Source organism: Copidosoma floridanum, unplaced genomic scaffold, assembly GCF_036245765.1.
Source record: "Copidosoma floridanum isolate Cflo_tuat_1 unplaced genomic scaffold, Cflo_Japanese_pri ptg000001l, whole genome shotgun sequence".
Classification (NCBI taxonomy): Eukaryota; Metazoa; Arthropoda; class Insecta; order Hymenoptera; family Encyrtidae; genus Copidosoma; species Copidosoma floridanum.
The window spans coordinates 7546366-7570663 of record NW_028321878.1 but is presented as its reverse complement, the minus strand read 5'-3'; the positions used below and the strand labels follow the sequence as shown (position 1 = coordinate 7570663).

Here is a 24298-nt window from a genome sequence, read left to right as displayed (position 1 = left end):
AATTCTGACCCAGAGCTTTAGCGCTTAGAGCCATTCAGTTAATTATAAACCAGCCGCAACTTATCTTGTAGCTATAAAATAAAAGAAATAACGATACATATGTTTTTGGCGGCAAGTTAACAATCTATCTTTTACTCGAAAATTTATTTTCAAAAATAGAAATACATAGGAGGTCAATTTTTTGGTAAAAAATAAATTGTTAACTGGCCGCCAAAAACACATATATCATTATTTTTTCATTTTATAGCTACAAGATGAGTTGCGGTTGGTTTATAATTGGCTAAATGGCTCTAATCCTGAATGCTCTGATTGAGAATTTTAGGAGCCACTTTTGGCCAAAAAACAAAGACCGCTAGATGGCGCTGATCCAAATAATTATTACTACTTACAGTAGAGCCATGTAATTAGTTATAAACCAGCCGCAACTAATTTTACGGATAGAAAATAAAAAGTTGACATTGTTTGTGCTATGTGCGGCAAGTATACAATTTATCTTTTACCTGAAAATCGACCTCCAAAAGTATAGATATTCTACTTATAGGTATGGTTTAATATAAAATCGACCATTTGACACTACGAATCGTAATGTGTTTTTGTGTGCACTTATAAGTATACTTGCACTTGTGCGTGCTTATGCGTTTTTATGCAGATGTCGTGACCGGGCTTCCGTAATCCGTATAGTATTATGGGCAGTGAAATATTTCAACAATATCATCCGATTTTCTCCTTACACCTAAGAATCGGATCAAGTACTTAATCGTGACGAGTCAGAATGAACGCAACCGTCAAAACGTTTAGATGCCTATCGGTTTTCATCGGCAATACTGTGCGAAATACTCTGCCAACAAGTACGCGAGGTTATGCAATACAGAGAAAAATCCCGGTTACATGGATAAGGCCGACACGTCCAACGTGTTACAGCAAAGAGAAAAGTGGTGATGGTGGACTTGATTTTGATGTCAAGCCTGAGGATTGCATCTCCCATCTCAAGGAGTCAAAGGAACTCGAAGAGTGAGTTGAAACTCGTACCCTTGGGCTGTCTTTTTCTCTTTGTATTTGTGCTGTTCTGAAGTGTAGATTCAAATGAGAATTTGGGAGGTTGTCGAAATGTGCCTATGTCTTTTTTTTTGGTTGCTTGTTGTTCAAGTGTCCTAATTATTTGACAAATTTACTTGACTCTTGAAACACAAGTAATTCTTTAATGTAACTGTTACTCATAGTGTTTGTTTTGAAAACGTTTTACTGGCCAATATTTTTTAGTGCTGATGACATTGTCAAAAAATTGGTATCAGTTGAATTCAATGGTGGAAAGTCTCTCCAAAGACGCAAAATTGAGAAAGCTATGAACATGGTTTATAGACACAATCAGGATCGTGGTTCCACGGAAGCCAGATGTAAGCCTGTACTGCTTGGATACTGAAAAAAAATGATTTATTTTTGTTAAGAGGAAATTTTTGAATTGATGAAAAATACTTATTAATCAATTGAATTATTTCAGTTGCCCGCATGACAGCACGGATATTACGTCTGCAAAATTACTTGGAAACTGAACCACATGATAAAAAAGCAAAGAATTCTTGCAAAGAATTGATTGAAAAAAGACAAAAATTATTGAAAAAGCTGCGTGAACGAGACTATCCGTGCTTTGAGTACATTCTAGAGCGTTTAAACCTTACTTTTCGTCCTGGTATACGTCCTGAGTAAGTACTAGAACAAAATTATCGCTGGTAACCACGTGTCTCATTGATTTGTTATATTTTTATATTTATCTTGCATTTTTCAGACACCGCTATAGAGCAGAGAGAAAATCAAGCACAAAGAAGATATTGCAAAGTTATTGCGATGAATTGGTGAAGAAAAAACTAGACACCTACAGAAAAAGCCTGGAAGCCCAACAAAAAGACTTTTTCAAAGAAAAAGCCGAGAAGCTTGAGTTTATAAGAAACGAAGAAATAGCTTGTGGAGTTGAGCCTTCTGTTACCGAAGAAGAGATCGAAGCTGCCAAACAAAAGGCAGCGACATTCGCATGAAAAAAAATATTAAATAAATAAAGTGTACATATCATTCATTATATACCGTTCGCAAGAGGGACAAGAAGTCAAATCTTGTTTTTATTTAACTTTTTCCGTCTCGAACAATCGAAAGCGACGTCAATAAAAATAGTTATCTTAAAACAGAGAAAAACTGGTTTTTCATTACGCTCTTACGGTGTTCCTGTCTAGCAAGTGATTGCTGTTACTTTTTTTTCCTGCTTTCGACGTACCTCCGATACAAGAAACTGTCGCTTCAGATTAAAGCAAAGTAAACACGTCAATCAGCGCCGCTTTTCTTTTTTTAATATTTACGAGAGGAAATCGAGTACTTGTCTCGAGAAATTACAAACCATTAAAAAAACATGTATCCTCTTATATGGCCGCTCAAATTAGACGAAAGTCAAGATGGACGTGTACAAAATGGTTTAATAATTTACGGGCAATCTTTTTTTTTTTTTTTTTTTTTTTTTTTCTTTTCTTAACAAGTCCAAGGAGCCATTTCATGTTTATCTGTGCGACGTCGCTCAAATGTAAGGTCCTTCCCAAGAAACGACCGTCAGTGAGATCAGCTTTCGGGTCATAAAAACGCGCGAGTGAACGTCCGCGGCAGCGCGGCACAAGAGAGCATATACAAGGAAACTCCGTGACGCGTGAGTGCCGCATATATATCGAGCTCGACTCTCGCGCCAAACATCATTCTCTTGCGTCGCGTTCGCATGTTTTGAAGTGAAATCGTGCGAGAAGTCGTGTGAAGTGATTATTTTCGGTTGCCGATTTCTGGATATTGTACTGACTGTGTACGAGATGCTTGTGAAGGTGATAGAGTTGAAGTGATTCACTAATTGCGCTTACATTGTTGAAAGGATCGAGGGAGAAGTAACGCGTTTTTGAACTGCAAATTTTTTAAAATAAATAGATGGATTTCGTGTAAAACTAGCGTGACAAAGAAATAAATCGGTAATATATTTAAAGTGTCACGTTTCTCGTACGTGAAATTGTTGTAAAACCTTCTAGGTGTACAAAACGGCTCTTTTACGTACTCTTTCCGCGGAAAAATAAATCGGTAACGTAAAGGTACGCCAAAAAAATTACGGAACTCCTTGTTTGTATACTGCTGCGCCCAGTGCAATTCGCTCTCGGTTAAAGTTTTATTCGAAACGCGGCTACCCCGGAATTCTCATATAGTTACTTGCGGGTACGATTTCGTAAATAACCGATCGGTTCTCTCTATGTCACTCAAAATCGGTACATAAAAATAAAAGAAACTTCTCCCACGGCCTTGTATCATTTAAAAACTTCAATTGCCTGTAACATAAATTAGTGTAAATTACAGTGGTTATATGCTTTTAGCTGTTACTCGCTTTCCTCTCCATCTTCATCGGTACGATCCAAGCCGCACCTCAGTAAGCACCACGAGATCACAGACTAAAAAAAATCTCACAAATGTTAATCCTACGAAAATTACATCTCAAAATACAGATACAGGGTAAAATCGGCAAAACTCCACGACCAATGCAGATTGCGATCTCTCTATCGGAGTTCCCTCGTGATTTGCGTGCCGGACTTTGCCACGGCGTCACGAGCCAATAACGATCCGTTTCGCCGGCAACTGCGGCCTCCCGCCCATCGGGTGAAACCGATCTACGAAGATATCCCGCGAGAGACAACCAGCAGCACCAAGAAACCTCCACCGACGTACCCACTGCAGCCCAGCTCTTACACGGCGGCACGCCAGGAGATACCAAATCGAGATGCCGAGTACACGGTATATTATACCATATCTAATTATCAGCCGGCTACGATGTGCGTGACGATTTTTTTTTATTACAAGTATTATGTCGTCGTGCTCACTATAATATAGTCTTCCTTCAGATCGGTACGACAGATCGCGCGACCCACGTGAAGTAGGAACGGTTCTGTTGCTTTTTTTGTAATTTTTTACTCCAATTGTTTTTAAAAAACGTTAACATAATGTTGATAACTCACTCCATAGGGCCTACATGTAAAAACGAGTTGTTTTATCAATGTTGGGCGTTGTGGGTAGTGGGTGATATGAAAGACTAGCTCCCAGTGACCACCATGACAAATTGCAGATATATCCAAAATACTCGTACAACTACGGGGTGCTGGACGGTAGCACTGGCGACACAAAGACAGCCTGGGAGGAACGGGACGGTGACAGCGTCCGGGGCGAGTACAGCGTAGTCGAGCCCGATGGTACCGTGCGCACCGTGAGCTACACAGCCGACGACGAGAGCGGTTTCAAGGCCGTGATCACAAAAAAAAAGTCGTCCCTTGACTCGGAGGTGATCTCCAGGATGGCAGCTAAATCGGCTCTTGTGCCGATTTTACTGGCCAGATCAGCTGGGAGCCACGGTGAACTGAGGTATCCGCAGCATCGTTATGATTAGTGCAGAGTACATGATACTTGCAATATACGTTGACTTTGAAAGATAGACTGTGGACGGTGTAAGTTTTTTTAGGAAAAAATAAATATATGTTTATGATATAGGTACCTGCACACGATAAGGTGAGTACATAATGCGAGATTGATGTCAAAGTTTGATAAGTTTTTAAGCAGAATGTAAGTTGGATTTGTGAATTGTTTTTATTAATTGTATTGTCAGTATAAGTGTGTGCTTGAAAATTACTACTGCCATTTAAACCTATTATTTTTTTATTCGTAACATTTTTTTTTACATCCATAGTATCCTTATAACATAATATTAACTTTTTTCGTGTTTTATGAACTAAGTATTATGTACAATTACTTTAAGATCTCACAACCGTGTGATTTAGTTTTTGACCTCGTCGCTGAAAGCTAGAGCCGACACAACTTTTTGATGTCCAATGTATTCTCTTTTGACTTCAGCGGACTCTATGTCCCATAATCTCACGATACTGTCGGTTGATGCTGTGAAAATGTACTGAGAGTCCGCGCTGAAGGCCGCATCCCAGACCCACCTCTTCTGGTTGTGACAGAGCGTCTTGTACTCTGAAAAGTCGGATGTCTTCCAAATCTTGGCAGTCTCGTCAGAGGCCGTTGTAACCAGATACTGCAAATTACTACTAAACTTGCACCTGAGGGCGTATCTTTTGTGTGCTTTTAGTTTTTGACGAGGATTCAATTTAGTTGGCTCGTCCCCAATACTATTGAGAGCCCAGATGAAACAGTGACCCTTGTTGTTGACAGCAGCCATGTACGTGCCATAACAATTCACAGTTACGTCTTGAATCGAAGCCTCTGCCTCTGGTATTAGTTGCTCATTGTGATCTGATCTGAGATCCCAAAGATGGATGACTCCACTCTGATCTCCAACAATCAGTTCTGCTTGATTAGGATGTAGGTAAACACAGTTGACTGGTGCAGAGACTTGAAAGATCCTCTGGCACTGAAAAGTACTTGACCTCAAGTCCCAAATCCTGGCAGAACAGTCTTCCCCACCAGTAAACATCCACTTTCCTTCTTCCTGAAAGCCAACTCCGCTGACGTTCTTTGAAATGCCTTCATAATTTATCACAGGATTGGGATTGCTAGAGTTTAAATCGTACATTCGAATGTGCTGATATCCTGCCGCTGCGACCACATGTTTGTTGGGTGTGATGGCTAGGGCATTGACTTGAGAATCGGCATGTTGCATGCTGCGAAGGCATATACCTGTGTGGGCTTGCCATACTTTGACAGTGTGATCGTATCCTCCAGTTACAAGAACCACTTGATCATTGGTTGAGTTGTCATGCATTTTTCAATGTCAATTGTTACTACGGTAATAAAATATCGTTCATGTGAACATAACTAACAAATCAGCGTAACCTCCTCAAAGAAAAAAAACACTTTAAATTCACAATATTCACAACTAGGTACTTACTTATAACATTAATGTTGTTTTTTTTGTTTTGCGAAAATACGCTTGTTCAGATATTCAGACAGAGCGCGAGCGGTATATATAGTTAACTTTGAGAGAGTGAACCATGTCCGCCATTTCAAATTCTCGACATGAGTCTTAAATGGCGGCCGACCAATCACGAGCAGGCTCAAGACTGACTTTTCACTCCGTCCAAGTTCACTAGCGCAAAAACGAAAACGTAACTTTTTAGTGTGTGAATGGAGACGCTAGATGGCGCTGATTCCGAGCTCAAAATGTTAAAATGTATATTATATTCTTGTTTTTTCGTGACTGTTATCAATTTGGTGATTTTTTCGATTTCATATTAATAATTTTTATTTTCCATATATTTAGTTTAACGGTCAACTATTGTAAGAAAATTATATTTCCAATGAATATGTGTTGTAGTTGTTATGGGAGGTAACAAAAAAAAAAAAAAAAAAAAAAAAAAAGTATAAAAAAAAGGAAATAAACATTTTTCTTATATTTTCGGTACAAATTCAGTGTTAATTTTTGACTAATATGTAGACATATGCGTTAACATTTTAACGAATTAAAAATAAAATTGCTTTCGTAAGCGGATAAACTGTTAGGCAATATTCATAAAATTATATGACTAACATCTTATGCATGATGATTGAACTTTAAATTTTAAAAAGGCTTTTAATTTTTTTAGTAGGGATGTTGAACAAATATTAGGGTTTTTGTAATGTTTCTTAGAAATTCTTTATAACTTAAAATCTTACATTTCAATTACACATGTTTTTGTGTGATCCATTTCTTTAAAAATGAAACTTGATCTATTAAATGTATAATTACAATCTAGTTTCATTTCAACGATGATTTCCATTCTTGCCCCTTTATCATTTGAAATTCATACTTACCTACTATTAAACTAAAACACGTTTCATTTCGTTATTTATAATTTACAAATATTAACATGGAATGAAAGAAATTAGGTGGCTTACATTCATTAAATTACGCAGTAAAATTTTTAACAGAAAACTACTTATGATTTGAATTAAAATACGCGTGATGTCTTAATAAAATTGTATAAATATGTTGTATAATATAATAATTGTATGTATAATAATTTATCGACTGTAGAACAATATTAATTACAGCATTTATCATTTGATGTATGGTAATGTAAAGTGTGTGAAAATAATGTTCAAAAAAGAAACCATAAAAATACAACTAATTTCATCTATCTAACAATTGAAACTATTAAGAAATTATTACAATGACTCGCTATTTTTCTCTTATGGAGAATGAAAAATACTGAAAATATCAGGATCGATCTTGATATTCACAAAATCAGACATTTTCTATCTAGTCATCTACTATAGTTCATTGGTTACATTTTTCATTCAAGTTTTTGCGAGGGTTATAACTTAAATTTTTAATAACTACTAGCATTCGATTCGGCTTTTACATATCGATATCAAAAATTAATCATCGTTTTTCAAATTGCAAAACAATGTCAATAAAAAAGAAAATATTTGAATTTAATTCCGTATTGCAACAAGTGAATGTTTACTTTTTTGATTGGGCACGAGTATGAATCGAAAAATTGAATTCAACTAACAATAACAGACTCATCTTTTGAAACTTAACTTTCACTTGGACCCTCTAGACATTTATTTTTCGTAGAAACGATTGCTATTTGTATGATTGCAAATGAGATGGCTGATGACCTACTGGAAAAATTTTCATGATAAAAAAAGGAGGACCATAGAGTCTCAGGCAAATTTACAAGCCCTATCTGTTCCTCGACCTCTTGTTACTGCTTTTCTTAGCACTATTTGATGGTCGGCTTTTGTTAACGTCTTTACTACTTGAGTGTTCAGTTTTCACTGCCGTCGACACGTGGTCTAGATTGCCGTTTGATATCGGACCGTTTGACTGCACAGGAAACGCGGCGTTACTATCAGTACTGGTTATTGAACCATTATTCTGGGCATACCCTGTAGATGTGCCAGACGTGTGGTTTTTACCACTGACTTCTTTGTTATTGCCCAAAGATAAGCTATTTGAACTACCAAAGTTGCAGTTGTCCTCGCTGCCACTGTTTCCAATTTGGGATTCTGATTCGCTGTATCGTTCCACTAGAATCAGGTTTACCGATTGTTAAGAGTCCAAATGTGTGTGTGAACGTGCACAATCACTTAGAGAGCAAAGGATTAAGCCAGTAAGATCATACAAAAATATTTTCTAAGGACGTGCAAGTAATATTACTGATGCACAAGACTACTTTTGGAATAAATAATTTTCCAACTATTAGAAACGAAGATCTCAAGTAAAAAAGAGAAGATACCCTTAAGAGGAAAGCAAAACGTCAAACTACTATTAATAGTTACCATAAATTGAATATGCATTCAATCAAATGCTACCAAAAGAGCTATCATAATAGACTACCACCACTCAAGTATAAATATAGTTTACAGATAGTGAATAGACATTGCTTAAAAATAAAAGTACAGGATAAATTAAGGCACCAGCATTTGATATATTTAAAAACAAACTTAATAGTAAATTAAATTCTATACAAACATTTATTTACATGTTGCACAATAAATAATAAAGCTTATATGTGTATATAAAATAAAAACAAACAAAAAATCAAACGTGTTTCTAGATTTTTTTCTCTACCTGTGACACTTGTGCATTAATATTATATCCCAGATAAACAAATTGAAATACATAAAAATGCAGGTGCAAAATAAATCAGTACTAGGTTAAAAAGAATACAAAAGAGTAAATCAAAATGAAAAGTAAATTGGTTTACAACTACAGTAGCAGTGAATGTTGAAAGTTACGAATATCCATTAAAATCCTTACTTTTTTCCTGTGCATTTTCAACCAATCCACTAACGGCCTGAAAATACACACAAATAAATCAGTTGACAAAAAATTATGTCGTACACCACCTCTGATTGCACGTAAAAATGTAAATTTGACATACAGCACTAGACGTAATTGATGATTTGGAAAACAATCTTTCAGCCTCTTTGAATTTTCTGTTTCGCTTGTCCGCTTTGCTGTTTGTGTTTTTGTTGCTCGCCAAATATCTATCCCATCCTCGTATGATGTTGCCGTAGAGCTGTGTGTCTTCCAGATAGCTTCCTTCAAAGGCGTAAATTTGCCTCTCAAGATTTGCCAGCGTTTCCTAAAAAAGAACAACAATAACAACGTACAACTTTGCACAAAACACGCAGAGCAGTAGTATACGTCCCAGAGGTTACAGGTGAACATAACCTCAAAATCCGTGTTTTGGTTTTGCAATTTCATTTACGTTAACGAAATTGTCACGCTAAACCTGCGCAACAGACGTTAATAAACAAACACACGAGTGTCGTGATTTTTCGTGTGGCATCGCTCGCAACGGTGAAATGTCGGCTAATCGAGTAATGTTTACGTTTTCCCATTTAAAAATCACTTACGGCAATGTCAGCTTTCTTTTTGACGAGCTCGGCGAGCTCTGCCCTCAGGTCCACAGATGTTTTCGTCGTCATGGCTCGAATGACGATTGCTCAACGGCTGTTGACACTCGAGAAGGAGTCTCGTGGTGATTGTTTAAACGTGTAAATAAACATGAAACTTTCGTGAAACGCGCTCGCAGTGCATCATCATCATCTCGACTCCTTCAGCCATTGCTCGCTGGCGTCCATTTGTGTTTTTCTCTCGCTCGGCTTGTATTGTATGTGCGTGTACGTACACAATGCATATACATACATACGTAGTTAATATATACGTACACCTTTTGCGGTTACTTCCGGTTTTTACATCTCCGCGAGACATTTAAACGAGCAGCAGAGCAGCTGATCAACAAAAGGATTGTTTGCATGCGGGTGGGTGAGCGGACGATACATCGTTGAACGTGTTTTTTGGTAAACTTTATTTCATACATAAATAGCTTTTGCAAGAACAACGAATGTTTTGCGCATGAACGGCAATATTTTTGAAAAATCATATGAGGTAAGTCAAAGCATGATTGGTAATTTATTTAATTTCATATACAGACTTTCAACTGTTTGTTTAAAATGCGTTGTAAAAGTTAGTCATACCTGAGTATTAAAAAGTTTGAAGATTCACAAATACTTCATCGTTGTACTTAAAGGGTTTATTGATATCTACTCTGCATCCACAAATTTAATATAATTTTATTTTATGGTAAAAGTATCCCTATAATCAATAAATACGTATTTTAATCCGAATAAAATTACTTAATCTAACTTAAATACAAAAAGGACGTTGACAAAAAAATTAATACAACTCACAATGCCAAATAAGTATTTGACCACTAATTGTAGTCATTTGTATTTATAATGTTAACCAGAGTCTTAATAATGTTGTATTTTTGTACCTTCTTATATGAAAGTGATATGCTGGTTATGAGCATGGAAAAGGCAAGTTATTTAAAATACCCCAGTGACAAGAATAAGTTATGGCACATGATAGATGTGTACATTGGAAGACAAAATCTTTTTTGTTTTCTAGCTTTAGAAGGTAAGTGCAGGCTCTTGGTACAAAACATATTAAAACAAGAACCAAAGTAAGTCCTTAAATGTCGCATATATACAGGAATAAAATACCGTAATAAATAAAGAAGAAAACACAGGCATTGACAAATATAAAAAATGCTCTTAGACAGGCCCTTTTCCGAGGGATCTTGTAATGGCTCGAAAAAGTTGAGAATTTCCAAAATTTGGGCTCCATTATCCAATCTCAAAGCTCATCTCGGAAACGGTCGATGTCTTGCAAGTGATCGCCAAAATCAGTAGCTTCACTTCCCACAAAGACATCATGGTGTTCCAAAATCTCGTCAAAGGATAATCTGTCGTCATGGTCGTCGTCCGATGCACCAAACAAGTGATTGACCTCATCGATGGCAATATCCCTGAAATTGTAGTTGATGGATTGATTGGAAAAAATATAAATATTTTATTACCAGTCTGGTATAATATATAAAATACAGCTCTACGAAAGTAAACGTATCAAAAATTAAAGTACAAAATTGAAACTCACTCGCTACTGGGGATGAGCCAGGTCTTCATTTCGGCAATGTCCAGTTTACCATCAGCATTCTTATCGTAATCCCCATCGAACTTTTCTTTTTCAGAAATTAGCCACTCTTTGCCTTCTCCTTCCGCCTTATCCTGCAGATATTCTTGGAAATCAATGAATGAATCATTGTTCGTGTCATATACTCTGAGTGCCTGATTAACAAGTACATCTATCATTCTTGGTGTTTCTTCTGGATGAGTGTAAGCTTTGAATTCCTGCTCATCTAAATACCCATCGTTGTCAAGATCGGCAACGGTAAATGTTTCCTTGTCATTTAAGTACGTCTCATCTTCTATTGGGAGCTCCTCCAAATCGGAAGAATAGGAGTCCTGTAAAATCTCCTCCCAAGTTATTTTGCCGTCTCTGTTTTCATCTGCATCTTCCAGTCTCTCTTTTGACTCTTCTTCAGACAGCATACTGAAATTTGTGTGAAAACAATGACGTGTAATACACAAAAGACAAGTAAAAGTGTAAAATATTTGTTATCATCGTACTTTGTACTCACTTGAAAGAACGCAAAATCCACGCTTTAAGCTCATGCCTGTCTACGAACTCATCGTTATTCAAGTCCATTTTGGTCAAGAGCAGGCCCAACCTTCTCTTGGACTCTTCGACGGGAAGCTTATCATATTCCTCAGCGTCCTTGACGCTGCCTGTAATTTTCAAAAATTGTTACTCTGGTAGTCAACGCCCATGTCTACAAAAACCCAATGTAAACTACTCTTTGGTAAAATGCATCACAGCAACGTTAACAAGTACCATTTCACCAGCACCAACAACTCCAACAATTTAAAATAGAAAAAATTCATACAGAAAGGATGCAAGATCTAAAATGTCCAGTCACAGATTCAACGCACTTGCAAACTCGTTGAATCTGTGGCATTCAATCATCCCAGAAAAAAATCATGTGATCTTTCATCATTGATAAAATACTTGAAAATTGATTGACCACAAACATCCACCGTTGTGAACTTCTTAAAAAATTTTAATCAAATACACGTTAAACCCGTAAAATCATGGAACTCACCGAGGATGGCTTCATGATCGAACTCGGAGTGATGCTCTTGGCCGTCGCCGTAGTGTTTGCTGACCCCAGGACCGAAGGCTCCGTCCTCGATGCGTTCCTTACTACCGGCAGCCTTGTGCTGGTGGATGTGTGCGGACGCGGCCTGGGAACTGTGCGCCGTGACGCACAACAATAGCAACAGAAACGCGAACATTCTGATGAAGTTCTGTCGCACCCCCGGCACTCGTGGACCTCGGGCTTCTTCCCTCGGGGTTTTTTTTTATTTTATTTTTTATTTGCCCTTCTCCTTGCGTGGGCCGATGGTGACGCGGGGAGAGAAGGGCTCTCGAGAGAGCGGCCGAACTGCCGCACGGACGTGTTAAAAACCAGACACGAGCGTCATCGTCAGCTGTTTTTTTGGAGAGAGTTTGCGCCGGTTTCACTACTTACAGATAATATATATATATACGTGACTGCCCTCGAGTATATTATCATTATGTCGCAGGTCGCAGATTTAAATTTAGTCTCGAGCGGTTCAAGCTGTAGTAGAATTTTGTTAAATTGCAAAAGTTATCATCGAAAAATCAATTGATAAAAAAAAAAAAAAAAAAACAGATTTCGTGTTTGCGTATTTTTATTTATTTATTTATTTGGTCATTTTGTACCGTTACTTCATTTTTGTTGATACTTTTGGTTTTATTATTTATCAATAAATAAATTTGCCTACCTCGGGAAGGTTTTCGTGGACGTTCGTTGCACCGTCGGTAGGAAAAGCAGGATTCGCCTCGTAAGTGCCATCCAACACTTGCTCCAGGCGTGTATAGTCCCCGTGACGACGAAAGCTATTTCCGTGGAACAATTAAAAAACGATTTGTAGCAATTTCCAGTAGCAACAACTTCAAACCGACCCGATCGTTATTGATCTAACTGTACAACTGGCAACAAAAACTTGCCCAATTCATTTGATTAGTCGTATCCACGCATCGTTAATATATTTTTAGCTATGAAAATCTCAAAAATACACGTACCCTCTTTGAATTAATTGTCTTTTTTTTCATAGTCTTCAACAAGTTTTGTAATAAGGGGTATTTTTTTTATCTTAAATATATAAAGGTTTACACATATTACCACTGGTAGTGCTTTCGAGAACCGGCTTGAGATGAGAGACAGAACGAAATGGTCCAAAAGATCTTGTAGCACCGCGACAGAAACGGCTTATTTATGCACGTGCACGTTTCAAAATATAAATTTTATTTTGCATCAGAAAGAAATCTTACATTGAATTGATGAAAAGAACTCCATTCGTCGTTGTAAAATTTAACGAGGAAATTGTTGTTTTTATTTCACATTAAATATTTATTTATGTTTAGTTACAATTATGCAAACAAATTTTTTTAATTCCTAAATATTGCTAAGTACAATTTATTTAACAATCGTAATATTCTGATATTAAAAATTATATCAGCTGAATTTTCAAAGTATGATATTAGGAATTTTTTGCTAGGTATTGTCACTGGAATCAAATGTCGGTTAGTCGTGTAAATTAATGAGTAAATTCAATATAAATTTCTTCAAAATCCAAACATTACTCATATTTTTTTTTTGTCATTTTTATAGGAGAATATTGAAAGCTGGTACCTAGTCAGAACGTATAAATTAAAAAAATTTTCTACTATTTTTAATATGATTGATTACTATTATAAATCCAACAGTGTTAATTCACTTTCTTAACCAGAAAATTTTGCGTTTGGCCTTTTTACTATAAAGATTTTTGCCTCTCCAGTATTATTCGCTGAAAAAATATTGTATCAAAGAGTTAATTTTGTAAACTATCACTGGAAAACGTATGTTTATAAAATTTTATTATTAATTGAACAATTTTTATCTCAACGTTTTTTTTTACTTCAACATTTAGAAAATCTTACATAATTAGTATCGTTTTTTTTCTGCATATTCCAGCTTATAATTCAGTAGCTCTTAATAGAGAAAAAAATACAATCAAATCTATAATAGTTGTATCATGAGCGTATTTAAGTACAAATCTCTATCCATAATACACACACATGAAAAAAAAATACTCTAGAATTTGAAGTTATATAAATAGAACCACACCTTTACTCACTTATATAAATAAAATTAAAACAGAAGTGAAATAATGGAGGCAGAACAGAGGCACGCTGAAAAACAATTCTTGGTAAATAATCATGATAAAAATCAATCTCCACCCCCGCGCGATCGGTGCCAACGGCTATACAGCGCAAAGCTCATCGGAGCGAACTTTTAGCTCCACATGTATATTTATATTATACACGGTAATGTACACAAACACTTCCAAGCATATATCATTCCCCCAACTGCCGGACGTAACTTTTTTTTTCTTCCTCCTTTTCTTATAGGTACGTATAAATATATATATGAGCGGTGTGCATCAGACATCGTCGTTACGAATGTATCAAGAGTACGAAAATCCCCGCTTAACGCTGTACTCATTGAAGAAGAGGGCGTTGAACAAAAAAAAAGGTCAAAATGAAAAGGACTTACAGCTCTGACGTATAATTTTCAATGGTAGCTCTTCCCATCGCACTTCCAATGCGTCCATACTCACCCTTTATCACATCTCTTTCTTGACGTTTTTTAACATGATTTTACATGATCCAATGTTGAAAATATTTATAAAAATCGTCTCATTGCGTTATACGTATACTCTTATCGGCCATTAAATTTTTTTACCGTACCTATAAATGTATGTATACGCGGGCTCGACGCTCCATAAAGAAGGAACGCTTATGAAATCAGCGCGTTACGTTGTCAAGTCAGTGGAGCGTGCTTTATATACCTTCGTAAACGTGTATATTATATTATATACGTATACGCAATTACGTGAGACGTTTGAAGTCAGAGCACAGGATGTCCGATTTTGTGTTCTCACGTGAGTAATTCCTCGATAAATTATTGTTTATTGCATATCAATGTAACACATGTTTTCATAGAGTTTTAAAATTATTTGCCAATAAATTGACACAAAATTTCCCTTTAAACGGTTTTATAGCTTCTGTTGATTACAATATTTATTTATCAGTAATTTAATTTACGTTCTTCCAATTTTATCCTTTTTTTACAATTGTTTAATTGTACTATGCATTAACCTTTTTTTTTTTTTTTTTTAATCGACATTAATTAATGATATAATACGAATAAAGCGTTTTAAAGTATAATAACGATGTAAAAAAATTATAGGTTACTCATTATCAACAAATAAGAATCATAGAATACAAATGAAACTTATCCATAGCTTGCAAACAGGTGATGACTTGAAAAAAAAAATCTACTCTTGGAGAATTAAAATTCCAAGTTAAATAATACGTAAGTACCACCAACCCCTAATCCTGCTGTTTCAAGATTAATGTTTCTGAAATGTTTGCGTTAGCAAAATGATTAAGTCCTTAAGTTCACAGTCTAAGATAATTCATATAGTATGATTACCAAACGTAAGATACAGTAATTAATAATTTTTTATTATTAAACTCAGATGCAAACATAATTATCATAAATCATGTAGTATCTTTTCTTTTTAACTGACAAAAAGTTATGGTAAATAAATTCATTAAATTTTGACACAACGTTTTTTGTAAAGTATTACTCACGATTATTAATAACAAAAAATCTCATCCTTTTAATAATCGTTTTTTTTTCCTTTTAATATCATGAGTTGCTGTTACAAAACATCACCTGGCGATTCGTCGAAGGAAGTTCAAGTTCAGTCGTAGCATTACACAGTCAGTATACCCTAGTAAGAAATCGTATGTAATAGGAAAACTTGAGCGTGTAATACAAAGGAAATTTCAATTTCAAGCACCTGAAAGTCGTTACCGAGTAACAGGAAAGAAGGGAAAGACAGTGGGGGGAGGGGCGAGGTAAAGTAAAGGCGAGATTCCAGATCTTGGCGGAAGGGGCAAATTAAAGCCGACGACGAGACCGAAAGATTTGTCGCGTCACCGTTCCGCTCTGGTGATGGTGCCGCTATACACTGCTACTGTTTCTTCGGACTTTTAGAACTATTTTACAATGGAGAGAAAAAAATCTTAGGAATACAATGTGCCTAGATGGTAGATTCGAAAAACAAAAAACGAAATGAGACCGCTACTGTTCGTCGACTTGGACGAAAAAAATTACTGTTGTAACTGTACAAAAATGAGGAAGTGAAGAGGGTTTAAATGCTTGAAAGAAAAAAAAGAAGCATCTTTTTTTTCTAGTTTTTAAGTAAAAAACGGGCTATTGTTTTTTTAAAAGCTTTCGATTTAGTTGAAAAATTCAGATTGATTTGTGAGTGTATCCTGAATTTTTCAGCTAGCATTACATTTTCAAAGACTTGATGTACTCCTACTACATTTTTCATGATTATATAGGAAATGTTTTATACAATTATAACCTCCATAATAAGTGTAAGTCCCTTGCCAAATTTTTAAAAAAATTTTTATAGTTTCTTTAAAGAATGCATTATGCTCGAGAAATTGATTTTTTTTTTTTTTTTTTTTTTAATCACAACTTACATTCTGCATCATGTATAAAAAAAAATTTAAACAATATGTCAAAAAGAATATTTATTGCTATGTACAAAAAATTGTTTTAAAGAACTTATTGAAAATAAGTGTCTACCGTAATCTTCAAAAGTTTAATATTTTGCAATAAAATCTAGAAAAATTATAAAGTTTGTAACTTCAGACAGTTTTTTTTAAAAACTAATAAAAAAAAAATCAATTAGATGTTCTCTTATTTACATCAGAAATAATTTATATAAAATTTGACACGCATAAAGACCCCTATAAAAATTTTAAGCACGTTATCTTCAAGCCTATACTTAAATAAAGTATATACAATTCTTGAGAGTTTATAAATCTTATTTCTTCTTATTTCCGATTAAACCGTAAAATCATTATCTTATAACTCAACAATCATAAATAAATCAACGTATTTTATCAAATAAATAATTATTCAACTTTTATATATGTATATATATATTTTATTTTTTCATGTTGAATATTTTTTATCACACGCAAGATTTATTTTTTTCTCTTATTTAGATTTTTTCACGTGTATTTCCTGAAAAATAAAAAATTTATTTACATTATTATTTTCAAATTAAAAGTCTGACGATTTAAAACTGATTAAAATTGGAAGGTAATTGTGTACTATTTCTCATTTCTATAAAAAATCTAGTCTATTAAGTAAAGGGATTTTTTCACTCACTTTTAATTATTAAGAAAAAGCTGTTCACTCGAGCAGTTTTTTTTTTTATAAATGGTTTTAGGGAATGAAAAAAGAGACTTTCTGGATTATTTTATTGTGGAAAAGTAATTTAATAGCTTAAAGAAGCTGTGTGAATGTTAGGCCTTTTCTTCTGTCAAACTTGGGTTGGTGTACATGTAGGCAGAAGCAGTTGAAATTGATTCCTAATTATTTCTATTTAATTTTAACGAAAAAAATACTTAAAAAATTGTTTAAAACAATATCTTTTTTCCCACAAACTATCGTAAAGTCCAAAATTACAACAATTACTTGGAAGTAAATATCAATATACCTAACTAACTGTATTGCTATTAAGACATGATCTCTGAGGCCATCGTCATTCTAATTTTCCCATTTTTTTTGTCTTATAAATCAAGTTACATCCAAACGGCCACTTGACATTATTTTCCATTTAATGAAAAACACCCTCTCGATCTTGTGATGAAATAAAATTGAACGACATGTAAGGACCAATAGTGGCCATTATTTGAAAATAATCCAGTACCCACAGTGTGAGTAAAAAAAGGCCCCTTTATTTTTCCAATAAGCCCAAACACCATCTGCATAACAATATATTGTCCGTATCCGTGTAATAATTGCCCTTATTTATGCAGTTGCGGGGGGACAAAAAAATCCATTATCCTCCAGTCGTAAAAAAAGAAAAAAAAAAAAAACAAAAGTCAGAAGCAGCGTAGCACAAACAGAAATATAATATGCACCTCGAAAGGGGGTCGATAACTAAATTCCAAAGGCGAGAGATAAATAAAAAAAAAAAAAAAAAAAGGGAAAAAGGGAAAAAAGTGGGCACAGGTGCGTGTGCGCACGCGGGTGCCGGCCATGGATTCCCCTTACTATACTTATTTCCCTCTGCTGCTCGGCGTAATTAGTCATAGTGCGATGCGCTAACAGCGGCACTCTGCAAGACTGCACCGCCGAGACCGCCGACACCTGTGGCTCACCCGAGCGTGGATATACTAATACACTTTTACGTATATAATGTAGCGCAGAACTCCTGGCTGATGGTATGATTATTATTATTATTATTATTATATATACAGGCGTAGAGAAGGAGAGGGCCGCAGAGCTACAAGACCGAATCAAAAAGGCCAAGTGCGCACGAGCAGCGCCGGTAAGGGTTCATGTAACGGGTGTTGCTTCCTAGCTTCTATACATATATAACGTTTGTATCTTATGTACCTGTATGTATACCTATATCTCGAATAGCTCGCCCGTGGTTCTTGGCTTCCCCCTGTATAATAGTAGTAGTCGTACACCGTTCATCTCTCCTTTATTTTATTCCATTTTCGTCGTTGTGTTTTTCCATTTTCATCTCCTCTTCCTACCTATACTATTCCTTCCGCGCTATTGTCTTTATACGACTGTCTATGCGTGTGAGAACTCCTTTTTTTTTTACATCACCCACCGCTTACCGGTTAATTCGTGTATCTCACCTTTTTTTTTTTTTTTTTTTTTTTTTGCGCTGTTATCACGTGTACAGTTACACTCGTGGCCACGAAAACGGTGATTTTTCTCAATATTATGAGGGTTAAGGGTTTTTTCAGCGATTACGCGAAGAGTTTGGTAACGGAGGTACGCACAAGACAAATTTCAATTAAATTCGTAAATTTTGCCGATGTTTCGAAGGCTTCCCTTTTCTCGCACTACCGCAGGGTAAATATTTGCTTGGAATCAGTCCAAAATGCTACGACGATTACGCGCATTTTTCGCCAAGTCGCGACACGTTTATCCATCGTCACAATTATTGCCCGATGAAAATACAGATCGCGGAAATCGGCAACGCGTGTAATTGTACAACGATATTTATTATCTGTATTTGAATGAATCAGAGTGGGGTAAAAGAATCACGCGTAAGAAAAAAACCATTCGAAACAATACATTCGACTAGATGTTTGACTGGCCAAATAATATAGGTTTTCCGTTCGAAAAAGCATCATATATAGGCACTATTTCGGTAAACCCATTGTTTCGGGATATGCCGAGTGTAAAGAGACAATTTTTTTCCAGCGAAACGAGCCTGGGCTTAAAATAGCCCGCAGGTAACTCGTGTGTCTCACGTATGTACCCTTGATCCGAAGCTTCGGGCTCTCCAGCACTGCCTTCCCCGAATTTCGCCGAGAGAAAGAAAGAGAGAGAAATCAGGAAGAAGAGGAGCCCCTAACGGGGGATACGTACGTATTATATACATATGTGTGCGCGGGGTATGCACACAAGTGAGCGACGCCGTTCGCTGCATACAAATCTTTGCTTAATACGCCAACTTGATTTACGTCCGAGCCCAAAGGGACTCTGGAATCACGACTTTTCTCCTTTTTTTTTTCTTTTTCTTTTTCTTTTTCTTTTTTTTGGAGGAAAAAGAGACGTTGATGCAACCAAGAGGAAGTGAAAGAGGTATATATCGCCGGGTGTGACTTGACCGTGCGTTGACGTAGAAATCCCTGACAAAGGAATTTGAAAGATATTGGCCATCGAGGGACACTATTGCCGTTGGGAAGTGCACTTACAATAAAAGTGTTGAGTTTCAACTTTTGGGCACGACAACCCTCGTCGCTCGTTGCATAACAATGGGATATTGTGAAAAAGAAGCAATTGACACGTAATCGACCCCTTTGTTTTTTTTTTTATTTTCCTTATTTTGTATACACTTAATGCTGTCTCATGGAAGTTATTTAATATTTCCTTTCAAAGATAACTTACACGAGAGAGTTGCTATCCAGTCCTAAATGAAGTAAGAAATCCTGATGGTGCGCCTCCGCGTGTTCGGAAACAGTTTTCTTATTAATATATAAATAACATATACAAGAGCTGAGGTATACATGTAAGTAATGTCTACATTAAAATTCACCGGAAAACTAATTCGTTTCTTCAATGTAAATGCAAGCATAAAACTTCCATAAAGCGCATCCTTATCGTTAAATGCAATCCCCATGAAGCTATACGTAAGCCACCAATCATACACGTGTTCTAACGTCGGCATACTCGCTTGAATTTCATTACGTTGGAATTATTATTTATTTATTTATTATTAGTTGGCAAAACAGAAAGTCAGTGGTGTTTTCAGGAAAACGAGAAAGCCACGAAGCACCGTGTGTACAGCAGTTTAAAGAAAAATCACGATCTCACCCCTTACATCTCGAATAGAAATAAGTAGAGGCAAGAGCAAAAATAAGAACAGACCCAAGACAGAAGGGTCGCGACCACCCAATCGGTTTAATTAACTTTTAACTCTCGGTGCAATTATTACAACATAAAAGACTCGTGCCCTCTCCACCATAGCCACGTCGTGTCTATTGTATATACGTATATAAACATGCATCCAAATGCAGTGTGTACACTTGTATATGCATGCACAAGTCGCGAGGAAGTCGCCAAAGGAGCAAGAGACTCCCAACACAGGCCGTTGGCGCTCTATAGAAGGTATTATATACATAATAAGCCAAGGAGGTACGTCAGGTGAGAACACCGCGAGGTAGGGAGCAAGTTGAGGTGTACACACACAGAACGACGGAGCCCCGTGAGCGAGTCTCGGTGGAAAAAGAAAATAAAATAAATTGAAGAAGAAACAAACCAGAGCACCGAGTATAAGTACAGGAGGTGGGAGAAAAGCGGCAGAGCGGAGCGACAGACAGACAGGCAACCGGCGAGCCGTGTCTCCTGTCTGTGAACCTGCGCCCTCCCCCTGTATCCTTTCTTTCCTCCCCGCACACCTACTTACTCCCCCTTTATATACATATACTCATTTTATACCCGATGCAAGCCTCGACTCCCCTGCGCCTTCCTCTATGTATACGATACAACCATAGCTCCTCCGGCATTTCCATTTCCATGTGTATTTATGCCCTCTACTTCCTCCCTGTTTCTCGCCCTTCTTCCTCTTCAACTTCCACGTGTGCTTTACTCTCCTTCGTCGCGACTTTATTCCTCCTCGATGCGCGAGCATTTCTCTGCGATGCCTGTGTGCTTCTTCTTCGTCCCCCCCCCTTTTTCTCTCTTATCCGCGTGTGACGTGCATAAGCCCTCCATTTGTATTTTTTGCACCAAGTGGGCCTTTGTTTCCTCGGAGCTGTCTTTTTCCCCCCGACGAGCTCTCAAGCAGCGTCTCCTTTGATTTTTCGATACGTCGTCGCGGGGGGATGCTCTCGTCCCTGACAGATTCGCAATGTGTCAATCGTGCATGGATGTCGATTGAGACCATATACCGGGGGGCATCCTGATTGCCTTCGGGATTGCCGATGCGGCACATTGTCCGCAGTTGTAGGAACAAGGAATTATACATTTCAAACGGAATCGATTATACTTCACTCGTCATTTATCTAGACTCATTGCACGTACGGCGTGATTTCGCGTTATTATTGACTATTTCGTTACTCAACCATTCGAAATAATGTAGTCACTTCAACTCGTGGCAGAAAGGAAAAAAAAAAACAAAATATTTTTTTTTTTTTTTTTTTTTAAGTTAAGTACTTCTGTCTGTCCCTCAATATCTATAACGTTTTGTGTCATCGGATCTCCAATTCTTTCTTTATCTGTGAATCGTCGTCGTGTCCGTGATCGAATTATTCGTAGTAAGTACATCTTAGGTTTCACGAAATGACCAAAATGCACTTAATTTACTACGATGAAAAAAACTGTATCTACATGAGGTTGTTTTACAAACATACCCTTACTGTTTAAAATGTTGATGGTACACTAACGAAATAATTGTTGTAACCCTGTGGTATCATTTAACGAATAATTGGATTGCACATAGACAATCGGCAAGTATACCCAACAAACAACTACGGACACGGCGAATATTTTTCTATTTCAACCCTATATTAATTCAATAAAAGTATACTGCGATACTCGCATAAAGCATGTGGTCTACCGCATCAGATTCCTCGGCAATTTCTCTACTACGCAAGCATGCATGCATACGCGTGCCAACTTACTCGTGCACACCACACACAATGCTAGTCCCAACGGATTTTCAAATCCTAAAAAGACTACATCGGGAGACACGTGTATACATGTACAGATAGTAAGTATACGTGCAACAGTACTGAGCTACTCGCGTTACACCCGACATAAAATACTCGGGGCGCAATTAAAATCAACCACATTTCCAACACTCGGCAGCGGTATAGCAGAGAAACAACAGCAGCAGCGTCGCGTTAATTATATTTAATTAAACGCGTCCGCTTCCGTCAGACGCGCTAGGTGCAGGATCGCTACAATTCTTCGCAGTGGTAAAAAAAAAAAAGATAAAAAAAAAAAACACGTGTACACGCGAGGGGCAGCCCCTTCGTCAAAAACCTTGACTCACTCTTTATGTGCATATTTATACGTAATATAATGTATGTGTTTGTATACCTCCTTGCCATGTACGCGGACAAAACCACAAGGCAAGTTGAGGCTATAATATACTAATGGATTCTCTGCTCGCGGTTCCCGCTATTCCGAAGGTACGGGTATAGCCGATTTGATAAAGGCTGCCTCCGTCGATATTCGCGTCCCTGTATACACTCCGTGCTCTGTACTTCCTCAGTCGTCCGATTGCACCTGTTACCTTTTGTGTTTTTGTTTCTTTGGAAAAAAAAAAAAAAAAAAGAAGCGCTCGGTTGTGTCTTTAGCTGACGCGAGAACGGTACCTGCAGAGCACGAAAGCGCGTTCAGCACCTGTTGTTGTTTCCAAGCGTCAATTTTACATTATGCTGATGCTTCCCTTGCCTTGTCATTCGTCATGATTTCTTATTCCAAAGTGTGTATGGAGAGTAGCACTTCAATTTCGCCATATATGCCGATTTTCATGTGGTTTGCACAGATATCTGTTCTTTCAATGTTTCAATGATGTCTTTTAACTATACATGTATACTTGATGCCAAAAACACCGATACACCCTTGTTGTTGTCAAGTAAGTCACTGCACTGCACAACCGATGCATCATTTCAGCCGCAACTCAATAGATTTTTATTTCATTCGTTTGACCATCGAGAAATGAAAATATTTTCCGTGGGACCATTGATTCCATGTCACAGGCCAAGTGGGCTAAGAAATCCCATGGAACGTAGAAATTGAATTCTGTCAAAGGGAACGGCAATCTCGGCTTGTTCCCATCGAAGAAAATTCACCTGCAGCTCATTCGACTGGAAAAAAAAGGATATTTACAACCATTTCCGAAGAACGTAAAAGTTTTTATGCAAAGCTCTCGTTCCTCGTGCACAACCTTAAAAATAGATTAAAGTCCCCGCAGAAGCGATGCAAAGCGCGCCATCACAAGGCAGATGTTCAAGGGTAAAAGCGCATAATTACAGTGAAAAAGCGAATAAAAAAAAAGGGGGCAACTCTCTCACGATCCGGAAAATTTCATAAAATCCACTTAGCGGATGCTTCGGCTCGAGGGCCCTTTTTTCCCATTCCAGTGAGACACACGGCGCAATATAGTTATGAAATTTCAATCGTTAAGAAGCTCATCCGACCCCCCCGATTTGTCCATATCCGATCGAGCCTTGGATAAGAGAACAGAAAAAAAAAAAAAAAAAAAAAAAAATTGGAATAAGCCAATGGGCTCCCGTCCTACCACTTCTCTCTCTCTCTCTCTCTCTCGATTCACCTGTGCGCGACACACGCAGGCACAAAGAAAACACAGGGTGAAGCTCGTAAGATGGTGAGATCGACTACGGGGCACTCGCGCATATATATACGTATACATACAGGTAATATGAAAGTGCCGCTCTCGCGCTGCTGTTGTCGTATTATATATACAAAGCGCAAGCTCCGTATACCGCTGCAGCGTAAAAAGCGTAGCGTCAATTTTAATTAGTACTCGGAAATCCTTCTCTTGCTCTATACGTGTATATGCGTATAAATAAATATACAATAAAGCCGCTCTCGGAGAGCACACGGTGTATATACGTAAAAGAGAGTCAGCAACAGAAAGACATGACCGCGTATATATATACGTGGTGCAGATAGTGCTCCGAGAGAGACACCAGTGAGCAAAAAAGCTGCGAGCTAGAGAA

General features: G+C 37.0%; 5 protein-coding genes across 5 annotated transcripts; 2 read left to right on the top strand and 3 right to left on the bottom strand.

The window, feature by feature from the left end:
* Positions 1-583: 583 nt before the first annotated feature.
* On the top strand, positions 584-2149 carry bonsai (28S ribosomal protein S15, mitochondrial). Its single transcript, XM_014358952.2, has 4 exons — positions 584-1011; positions 1261-1394; positions 1499-1700; positions 1784-2149. Exons 1-4 carry the CDS (start codon positions 773-775, stop codon positions 2028-2030), a joined length of 822 nt encoding a protein of 273 aa, XP_014214438.2. The 5' UTR covers positions 584-772; the 3' UTR covers positions 2031-2149.
* Positions 2150-2438: 289 nt separating this feature from the next.
* On the top strand, positions 2439-4444 carry LOC106643680 (uncharacterized). Its single transcript, XM_089589310.1, has 4 exons — positions 2439-2456; positions 3384-3436; positions 3513-3798; positions 4127-4444. The coding sequence occupies exons 1-4, from the start codon at positions 2439-2441 to the stop codon at positions 4442-4444; spliced, it is 675 nt and encodes a 224-aa protein (XP_089445436.1).
* A 283-nt stretch (positions 4445-4727) lies between these two features.
* On the bottom strand, positions 4728-5977 carry Lst8 (MTOR associated protein, LST8). The gene is made up of 2 exons (XM_014358964.2): positions 5903-5977; positions 4728-5795 (listed from the first exon to the last, which is right to left on the bottom strand). Exon 2 carries the CDS (start codon positions 5774-5776, stop codon positions 4829-4831), a length of 948 nt encoding a protein of 315 aa, XP_014214450.1. The 5' UTR covers positions 5777-5795; positions 5903-5977; the 3' UTR covers positions 4728-4828.
* Positions 5978-6681: 704 nt separating this feature from the next.
* On the bottom strand, positions 6682-9602 carry Eaf6 (chromatin modification-related protein EAF6/MEAF6). Its single transcript, XM_014358941.2, has 4 exons — positions 9364-9602; positions 8886-9089; positions 8762-8798; positions 6682-8028 (listed from the first exon to the last, which is right to left on the bottom strand). Exons 1-4 carry the CDS (start codon positions 9433-9435, stop codon positions 7682-7684), a joined length of 660 nt encoding a protein of 219 aa, XP_014214427.2. The 5' UTR covers positions 9436-9602; the 3' UTR covers positions 6682-7681.
* A 292-nt stretch (positions 9603-9894) lies between these two features.
* LOC106643702 (reticulocalbin-2) lies at positions 9895-13159 on the bottom strand. The gene is made up of 6 exons (XM_014358942.2): positions 13122-13159; positions 12721-12835; positions 12015-12438; positions 11493-11640; positions 10949-11404; positions 9895-10820 (listed from the first exon to the last, which is right to left on the bottom strand). Exons 3-6 carry the CDS (start codon positions 12205-12207, stop codon positions 10649-10651), a joined length of 969 nt encoding a protein of 322 aa, XP_014214428.1. The 5' UTR covers positions 12208-12438; positions 12721-12835; positions 13122-13159; the 3' UTR covers positions 9895-10648.
* Between the last annotated feature and the right edge of the window lie 11139 nt (positions 13160-24298).

What these genes read in the sequence shown, in the direction of transcription:
- Eaf6 (XM_014358941.2), bottom strand. Translation starts at nt 9,435, where the DNA reads ATGACGACGAAAACATCTGTGGACCTGAGGGCAGAGCTCGCCGAGCTC. An exon ending in AAAAGAAAGCTGACATTGCC is followed by an intron (nt 9,090 to 9,363) that starts GTAAGTGATTTT and finishes GTTCTTTTTTAG; the next exon opens with GAAACGCTGGCAAATCTTGA. An exon ending in TGAAAATGCACAGGAAAAAA is followed by an intron (nt 8,029 to 8,761) that starts GTAAGGATTTTA and finishes ACCTGATTCTAG; the next exon opens with TGGAACGATACAGCGAATCA.
- Lst8 (XM_014358964.2), bottom strand. Translation starts at nt 5,776, where the DNA reads ATGCATGACAACTCAACCAATGATCAAGTGGTTCTTGTAACTGGAGGA.
- LOC106643680 (XM_089589310.1), top strand. An exon ending in ACGATCCAAGCCGCACCTCA is followed by an intron (nt 3,437 to 3,512) that starts GTAAGCACCACG and finishes CTCAAAATACAG; the next exon opens with ATACAGGGTAAAATCGGCAA. An exon ending in ATCGAGATGCCGAGTACACG is followed by an intron (nt 3,799 to 4,126) that starts GTATATTATACC and finishes GACAAATTGCAG; the next exon opens with ATATATCCAAAATACTCGTA.
- bonsai (XM_014358952.2), top strand. Translation starts at nt 773, where the DNA reads ATGAACGCAACCGTCAAAACGTTTAGATGCCTATCGGTTTTCATCGGC. An exon ending in GAGTCAAAGGAACTCGAAGA is followed by an intron (nt 1,012 to 1,260) that starts GTGAGTTGAAAC and finishes AATATTTTTTAG; the next exon opens with TGCTGATGACATTGTCAAAA. An exon ending in CGTCCTGGTATACGTCCTGA is followed by an intron (nt 1,701 to 1,783) that starts GTAAGTACTAGA and finishes TGCATTTTTCAG; the next exon opens with ACACCGCTATAGAGCAGAGA.
- LOC106643702 (XM_014358942.2), bottom strand. Translation starts at nt 12,207, where the DNA reads ATGTTCGCGTTTCTGTTGCTATTGTTGTGCGTCACGGCGCACAGTTCC. An exon ending in CGATCATGAAGCCATCCTCG is followed by an intron (nt 11,641 to 12,014) that starts GTGAGTTCCATG and finishes TGAAAATTACAG; the next exon opens with GCAGCGTCAAGGACGCTGAG. An exon ending in TGGCTCATCCCCAGTAGCGA is followed by an intron (nt 10,821 to 10,948) that starts GTGAGTTTCAAT and finishes CTACAATTTCAG; the next exon opens with GGATATTGCCATCGATGAGG.